The following is a 9309-nucleotide window of genomic DNA, read 5'->3' as shown; positions in this document are numbered from 1 at the left end:
ACACTGAAAGAATTCCCGAAAAACGAAACTCCATGCCGGCTACTGTATTACAGGTATTAGAGCATAAAGCTGCTTTCAGAACAAAAGGTTAATATCTTGGGTATCGGATCATTCTAAGGCGGTCAATTCTTGGGCGCACGACCAAGGAGCCTGGTATCTCTCTCCCTCTCTCTGCTCAAAGATAAAACTAAGACTGACGGATACCTCAAGGCCCGAACTAGCAAAAGAACAAAAGGATCTGAAGCTCAAGTAGGTAAACAAGTGATTCGAATCTCACACTCAGTTCAACAAGTACCACTGGACCTCTGAAAGTTTAACATATCATTATGACATACAAGGGACAGACAACCCCCAAGTACCAAAACTCAGCGAGATGGAGTACGTGGGATGCCAAACGGGTGAGTTAGTATTGTAAACAGCGAGGCGCACCAAACATCTACGGATAAGACACAAGTAAGTTGGTATAACATTTTAATGTGATTGCATCAGCTGTACATATGTTTAGGTCATAAACAACATCTTCACATCGCCTTATCTTTCGCTTCACTTTGCATTGCTGAATAAGCACCGTAATCAACGTGAGTGGCAGAAGAAAATCCAAGTCCGACACCCCTTTGGGTGTGGGTAAGGGCTCTGGATTGTTCGTACTCATACTCAAGACGTCGAAAAAGCTCTGCTTGTTCTTCAGCGCGTTTTTGCGCATCATCTTGGGACCCGTCCTGGCCAGGATCGTCATGGATCCCCATGAGTTTTCGGAACTTGGCAGCTGCAGCTGAGTCACCTTTACCAGCAACCAGAGACGTTGTGGTCCAAGCAGAGGCCTTGGTATCCTGCAAAAAGAAACAGAAAAATGAGTGCATCAACGAACCACTCAGTAATTACATCGAATAATACAGGCAAACTGAAAAGTGTAGATGGTCTGCAGGACATCTGATCAAATAATGAAAAATGTATACTATGGATACACCATTGTACACAAGGAAGTCTTTCATTCAATTCAAATAGCCAGTGGTAAACGCGTGTTAGGGAGACTAAGCAGGAAAAAGGAAGTATACCGGTACCCAACCTTCAAGGACTTCTCGACCAAATACAGTTCACGTGCTCGTTAACTCAGCTACGTCCACGTGTTCCGTGAACAGAGCGTGAAGAACGTCTGCGTGAGCAACTCAAACAAAACTCGGCCATCCCCGCACACTCCCAAGGTTGAGTGAGCCACGTTTCACGACTATTAGAGGAGACCACAAAAGTCATCAAAATCAGTCGTCCAAAAGTACAGTGTCTTACGAATACTTTATAAGTTCTCAATCGTCAACCATAATAAGGCAACCATTTGGAAGTGACAGATAAACCCATCAACTCCATCGAGAGCTAGACGGCTCAGTGGTTAGAGAGTGAATTTACTGAGCTGGAGGTCCGTTCTTCGAACCCAACCTCTGTATCTCGACTTCCCGTGTCTAGGCTTGGGCAACCTAGCAGTATTCCAGCCCTTATGCTTGTTTTGGGTAGCATGGCAGCTAGACACCAAAAGGGTGTTATAGCTGAACGATTTACGTTTCTTTATTTATCGACTCCATTGCGTTAGTGGACGCGTTGGAGAAGGTGATCATGAAGCACAAAAGTCTGAAAACCCACATTATTGGGGGCGGTGTATCCAACACAGCCGTCACGGAGACTGGACCTTACCGTGATTTGACAGTTCGCGCACCTCAGCGATTCAGTGAGCTATACTTGGAGGGTGTCCCCCAACACTCACAGGGTCTCTCGTACCAGGATGGCCAATGGTTAGAGGTCAGAAAACGAAGTCTCCTAACCCTCCAGGTTGGGAGTTGGAACATTCGGCGACTTGTTCCGTAGAAACGGTAGAAACGGCATTTGCATTTCCCGCCAAAACTCTGCTGCCTTGCGGTTAGGCTTTTGAGCCGAAGGCTTTGGTTGCGGACTCTCATCGTCCTCCTGTCTAGGTGGGGGCACCCTGGCAGTATCCCAGGCCACGAACAACCATGACGCCTACGTCTAGTAATAAACTCATGCCACATAGGCCGTCACATCGTGCTATCTGCCGGATCGCTCGCTGCACATAACAGAGCGGGTAAGCGAAAACATGCTACCGCTGGTGCCTCTCATGTCTCTTACACAGTTCTTCTTCCCGGTCTCCCCACCCCATTAATGACTCCCTTTAACAATCGTTCAGTTGTAGCACCCTTTCGGTGCCTAACTGCCACGCCACCCGAAGGTTGCACGAGGGCTGGGATACTGCCAAGTTGCCCAAGCCTAGACATGGGAGTCGAGAGGCAGAGGCCGGGTTCGAACCATTGACCTTCCGGTCAGTAAATTCGCGCTCTAACCACTTGAGCCACCTCGCCCCTCAATGAGTCCCTTTGTGCATCCAGAATTTAGGACTGATGACTCCGTTCGTCTTGCATCAGTTTTACAAGTAACATCTGCTCGTCACATAGAGTTAACGCCCTTAGGTATCTCGAAATCAATCTTCAAGGCTCGATGTCCAGTTTATCGGGTCGCCTTCAATGTTTGAATAATGAAGCAGGCAGGACAATAAGCTGCTCTTACACTCACACTCGCCTGACATTGGTATGTCGTGTCTCAAGATACAAGCACAGTGGTTGAACTAACCACCGCATCACTCACCACTTGCGTTCAGCTTCGCAACTTTGGTGATCCAGGGGCAGGAGATGCAGGGGTTAGTATCACTTAAGTCAGCGGGCGGAGGAATTCTTGCCTGGTTGGATACCTGTTTATAGCCACCTTTGTGTGGTTCGTCTAGCAACGTCTGTGAAGAAGCCCCGCTCGATGTCTGTTTATCGTGTCTGCTTAAACCTCAAATGACCGCAGCTGTGACGCCGTCAAAGACAGGCTTCACAGTTACTTCCACTGAAGAATGTGTCAAGCACCAGAACCTGCGTTGGTTGTGCTGCGCATGCCGAACCATCGTTCGCCGAGAGTGCTGTTTTCCATGCCCAACTCAGAGGGGCAGAAGCAGAGAGGTGACCAACCCTCCACATGAGAGAAGGGTATGACGGAGATTACGAAACGTTTAGGTTTGTCGATGCTACTCGCCTTCCAGGATGGGGAGTGTTCGATCACCACTGCACTTGGTTGGAGACACTGCAAGTTTTGGCTACCAATCAATGCCAGTGGCGTTCTTCAGTTTTTATTCAGATTACCTCAATGAGTGTCTGGAGGTGTAGGCACCTCGGAATGATTGTAGTAAGCTAGCACTAAGTCCCTCTTCCGTCAACCCTTATCCTTTTCGCTACAATAAGGCCTTCAACTAAATCATGGTTGTACGTCAGCGAAGCATCGGTGTTAAACAGTGATGTGCTATCTATGATGATGACGATGATGAGCTGTTGGCCAATTACCGTTTGGTCCCTATCTGTCTGTTTTACGAAAATGAATTCCTGCTACATTCAGTGTATCCGTTGCACACCGTTGTTTCAGCTTCCGTAGCGTCTGCAGCGCATACCTTTTTTTGTTCCATGGATGTATCATGTGTGCTGGATCCAACCAACTGCACCCCCCCCCAACCTAAAGCGGCAACCTCGACGTCGTCGTAGAGCCGGAGTGTTGCAGTGATTTCAGACCACTTCGTAGCACGTTTGTTCGTAGTAAGAATTCTCGCTAATCTTGTTCTGAGTTCTCCTCTCCGACCCTCCTGGCATAGTTGCTCCGTGTGGAACGAAGTTCCAGCCAATGTAGCCCGCGAGATCATAGCAGCACTCCGGCAAAACGACTACGTCAAGGTTGCCGCTTCAGGTCGGGGGGGGGGTGTGCAGTTGGTTGGATCCAGCACACATGATACATCCATGGAACAAAAAAAGGTATGCGCTGCAGATGCCTATTGCTCAATTCAAAGAGTACGGAAGCTGAAACAACGGTGTGCAACGGATACACTGAATGTAGCAGGAATTCATTTTCGTAAAACAGACAGATAGGGACCAAACGGTAATTGGCCAACAGCTCATCATCGTCATCATCATAGATAGCACATCACTGTTTAACACCGATGCTTCGCTGACGTACAACCATGATTTAGTTGAAGGCCTTATTGTAGCGAAAAGGATAAGGGTTGACGGAAGAGGGACTTACTAGCTTACTACAGTCTGATCTACAGGACAGTAAGGGAATGTAAGGCTTTGCTTGGGGGCTGTTGCCCCAGTGTAACTGAAATGTCAGAACGGTGAGGAGTTATCAGGGTTTTCTTTTCCATATGTAAAACGCTGGACTTGCCCGAAGACAGAGAGAATAGGGCTGCAGTGTAGAGCAAACGCTCTTAGCAGGATAAATTTCCCATCAACCGGAGGTCAGGGTCAGCCATTGGACAGTCATGATGCAGCTTTCAGGGACAACCTTTTCTGACCCATCCTTCCTTGGAAGAAGGCTGACTCTACACGCATAGCGTTTGCTTTCACATTCTTATCACACAGGACTTATCACAGGATTACGACATTACTCCAAGGCCGTCTCGTAATGCGATTTCTCGTCTTGATCCCTTCTTGGGGAGTAGTTCTGTGGGGCTGAAAAACTCATGCATATACACACATGTGTACATACAACAGAATAAAGAGCCATGTAAAGGTGCGCGATGAGAAAAACATGGCATATCCACGAACCTGTGCGTTATCCTCTTTCTTCTTTGACCAAAGAAGTTTACGCTTTTCTTGTTGTTCAGCAAGCTTGACGGCGTTGACACTACCCGGATTGTAATACTTGGGGAGATTTGCTGCTGCTGCCGCTGCGATTGCCTGTGCTTTTGCCACGGCCTCTTGGTGCTTCTGTATCTGGTTGAGCAATTCTTGTGTACTCATTGAGAGGACAGAGCCCGGTTTCGTAGCGTCTGCAAAGAAAAACACTAAAATGTGAGAATAGGGGACAAATGCAATAACGATCGTGAAGTTGAAAACAACCCGTGTCGCAACAGTTTTTCGTCCCAAAGGAATAATGGCTCTTCTCACAAAGAAACTTCACTTAACAACCATTTTACACTTAGCCTTGGCCTTCCTTGGCTGAGACTAACGTCTGGTAAGCAAAAAACAGCCTAGGCATGAAAAAGAGCTTTTCCAACGACGCAGGATTACAGATGTCGAGGTAGCGAAGCTGTTTCAGGGGTGCAACAAAACGATGAGGCGTCATGCGTACACAAAGGCGGTCTGTTTGCTCATCCGGTTGGGTTAACGCGTCTAAGCAAGGCGGAAAACGTGACATCTTACCTCACGTGCTTTGTGAGATCTATGGTGGTCACCATATACCCAGTTCTCACGCCGAAACTTTAATTTAGGCGACATAAACTATTTAATTTTCTGAGTCACACATCGCCTAATTCCAACTTTGAGGTTTTTCACGAAGGAGCTTCTGTAATGTGGGGCATTATTATCATCCCGACCAACCTCATTCCATTGGCAAGCAACACAACGATACGCGCTTCCTCGTATCCATAGCCTTCAAGGCTATCAGGACAGCACCTGAACTGCTAAAGCGCTAAGACTTCCAAATGCAAACTAGGGTAACCTAGGTGTAAGCCATCAATATTTTAGGACAAGGTGCACACACGTATGGCCGCATTAGACAGGTGATTCGGCGGTAGGACTGTTACGACGAGTGTGAAGACTCAACGAATAGGACAACGAGCCAACTGAATACATCAAACGAAATAGCGCGACAGATCGAAATCGGTCTCTCGCGTGAAGATATTAGTCAGTCCCTTTGGAGAGGACTACGTTCAAAAAGCCCTTTTGCTACGAACTTATGTGCCAGAAATGTATTCATTATGTAAGTCACACCCGACCAGCTTTGTTGGGTCTGTTTAAACCTACAGTATTGTCTGAAAGGATGAACTAAGGAAACCTTGAGTCCGTAATGTATGTTCCGGTAGATGTTTCTATTTCTTATTAGAACTATTGAGATTAAAAGTAGTTCTTACCGCAGAGTCATAAACAATCTACCCAATTTTCACTAAGAAACCAGTTTGTTTTCCCTAGAGTGATTACTGTAATCTTCTAGTCAACTAGTATTATTAATTCATACATATGGTCAGGCTCACATGTCTGGAGCAACGGCATACAAAAAAAAACGCAAATGTGGCTGTCCAACCCCTTCCTAAACTAGCACCGACAGATAACGGTAAGGGGTGTGAGATTAGACTGCACAATTCAAAGTGCTACTCACGCGTCAAACGTTAATATTCATTCTGCCTAACGATCGTCAAAGTGTGAAACCCATTGCATCAATTTGCAGGTGCAGAAACGAACTTGTATACAGGAGTTGCACCAACTGTTTCAAGTCAGATAGTTTGGTGCGGTGTAGACATTGGAGCGCAAATTTACTGACCACAAGGTCCGTGGTCCGAGCTCTACCGCTCGACTTCCCCTGTCTATGATTGGGCAACCTGAGTAATCTCGTGCTTCCTTCGAGTGGCTTGACAGCTAGGCTCCGAAAGGGTGTTACAGCTGAACGATTGGATATTACTGTATCTGTTTATTAAACTGATTGCACACTAAATTCAACTTTTAGTTCTTCTGTAAAACAATTTCGGATTACATGCGTGGGAAAGGGAATGATTTTTCACATCCTGAGAGATTTGAAGGAAGCATTGTGGATGTTCGGTTACTGCTCTTCTGTCCGTCATCCTTCATTATTTGCGAGATTCAGCGCTGAACGAAAAATACACCAGTATCCGGGTGTAGAAATACAGGCTACCAGGTATCCGTACAAATAGAAGCAGCTAGACATCCTCAAGTATTCTCAATCGATCGTTAATTTCAATCTTGCGGATATTCTTGACCCAATCATGACCAGAAAAAGCGAAGTACGAAAGATTTCTACAGTGTGGGTAGCAATTTCTCCCCCGGACGACAGTGTGATTTATCATACCTATCAACGGCAGTCGAACTGGGATCGCGAGATGAACGTAAAAAACCAAATACAACTAAACAATGAGATGGTGCCCAAATACCTTGAGTTGTTACCACAGGATTGGCGGTCGAGGAAGTCACGGTAGCCGAAGAAGTAGGAGCTAGGACAGTGCTTTTCTTTTCCGGCATCTGAGCTTTTGAACTATCGCATTTCGAAGAGACCTAGAGTAATAACAAAGTCACACATATATGAGACAGGGCATACATCAGAGAACAAACAATATCGTATAAACACTTTGCTCTCAAATGACTACGTTAGACAAGTGAAATGCGCCATGTTACTGAGTAACGAATTCCCTTTGGCTATTTCCCACAAGCGTTATTGTAACGACAGGACAATCAAAGTATGGTTTATCAATGGCGATGTATACCCATGTGCTCTTGTCCGGTTGTCCACAAACACACAGCATTATGATTGCTTGACTTGACGTCGCATACACAAACATTCAGAGGGGAACGGTAGTTGATACCGCGTCGCGAGGGACAGTATGTATGACGGGAAAGGAAGAGGTTCAGCGACAATATCACAATACATGTGTGCTTTGAAAGCATACATGCCTCCGGGTCTCCTATCATTACTCATGGGATGCACGAAAACAAAGTCCAATTGGAATTACAATATCGAATGAAGAGGTGCACAGCTGACATTTGAGCGCTTGACAGGAAAATCCGCCGGTGATTGATACCATCCTGAAGCCGGTACTAATATGCTAGGCGACAGGAATCGGTGGGGGGCTCAAGTCCACAAAAGAAATCAGTTCAAGGTTGTCACCCGTTGGATTTAATGAGACGTTTGGTAGAGCAATAACAAACCGCGACGGTGCACCTTATCGAACAGACGCTGGATGACAAAAAGAGATACTAGTCAGTGAACCGCGGGTTCCACCTACTAAGCTCCCAAGACCTTTTTGATCCACCGAATGAACTCAGAGAACCCCGGTGGATGACCGTAAAATTTGAAATCAAGTGCAAAGATGTACTCACCGCTCTCGTAGGTGCAGATGTGGACTGTGAAGAACTTTTGCGAGAACGTGAAGGGATCGAAGAATCACTAGAAGAAGATGAAGATGTTGAAATGTGTCGGCGTTTCCGGCGATGACGGTGGTCACGACTGCGAGAATGTCGATGACGATCACCACGATGACGACGACTATGTCGATGTCGTCTGGAAGAATGACGCCGTCTAGGATGACCAGAATGGCTGCTAGGAGACCGAATTCTTGACCGTCGTTTTTTACGGTCGTAATCTCGATGGCGTCCATGGCGAGACCTGAATTTGGAAAAGCCTTATCATGTTCATAGAGGATGGAGGGTAAAATAATGGTTATTGGCTGAGCATGATTTACCCGATGTAACGTGAAAAAAACGGGACAAGATGTATACACACAAGCGAATTTACATCACCGGTTATACAAAGATGATAGAATTGGGAAGTCGAGTACACAACAGCTCAAATCTATGATCCAAATGAATCCAATGACCAAGAGTGAAACTTCCTGAGATAAACGTGCTTGTAGGTTCCACAAATGGAGTGAAACGATAGGACGTGCCTGCTTCAGCCAGCCATTTGAATTTTTTTTTTCAAAAGGGAATGAATCCCAACATCAAGGTTCATATGACAATCCTTCAACTCAGGAAATGTTCAACACGTGCTGCTTATTGTGCAACACTGTCATGACCACATGAACCATATCTTTGCATACATCATTAACTTGTAATTCTCACTCTGCATTTTCAGCTACTACTGTTATTAGACGATTAAAGCGTATGTTACATCCTTTTACTGTCTTCCTACTCTACCTAGAACTACTCGACTCTCGCAACAATTTAACCGCCGTCTAATAAATAAGAAATAAGAAATGGATCATAATCTCAGATTTACGGTTTTCTCACTCACTGAACGGCACGAAACGAAGAACTCATTGGTTCCGCACCTTCAAATCTTACATCAACCAAATCTGAAAGTCTAAATAAACTGGAAACTCCCATACGTCACATTGACTTCACTGCAGAATGTAGCGACAACGATTCTGAGATAACCTTGCTGGGAAAACTTTGTATTCGCCCAAAAAATCGTCTATGCACATGTCTTAGCTGTGGAACATACAAACGGAGCAGTCCGGGATGCCTTGATAGCCGGACTGCAGTCGTTGGCCATTCGGGATGAACTGGATCTTGACAAAGCCCACGAAGCCGCACGAGCTCGCGAACTTGCACAAAAACAATCACAACCCGTTTCTTGTTCTGTCTTCTCGTTCATCCATTATTAAACCCGTAACAACAGTCTCTGTTGCTACACAACAGACATTACTTTTGTGGGTATCCCAAGCACTCTCGTTATACCTAACAGCTGATGAATCAGTGTGCAAAAGTTGTGAGA

At 45.8% G+C, this 9309-nt stretch overlaps 1 protein-coding gene across 1 annotated transcript; it reads right to left on the bottom strand.

Annotated features, from left to right (window-relative positions):
* Positions 1-255: 255 nt before the first annotated feature.
* Positions 256-8852, bottom strand: T265_04027 (hypothetical protein; the record flags this gene model as incomplete). The annotated part of the gene is made up of 5 exons (XM_009168645.1): positions 256-830; positions 4632-4855; positions 6971-7091; positions 7914-8199; positions 8827-8852. The coding sequence occupies 5 exons, from the start codon at positions 8850-8852 to the stop codon at positions 522-524; spliced, it is 966 nt and encodes a 321-aa protein (XP_009166909.1).
* Between the last annotated feature and the right edge of the window lie 457 nt (positions 8853-9309).

The sequence above is a fragment of the Opisthorchis viverrini genome, assembly GCF_000715545.1.
Source record: "Opisthorchis viverrini unplaced genomic scaffold opera_v5_62, whole genome shotgun sequence".
In the NCBI taxonomy this organism is placed as follows: domain Eukaryota; kingdom Metazoa; phylum Platyhelminthes; class Trematoda; order Opisthorchiida; family Opisthorchiidae; genus Opisthorchis; species Opisthorchis viverrini.
Note: the sequence above shows the minus strand (reverse complement) of the source record. Positions and strands in the feature narration are given on the sequence as shown.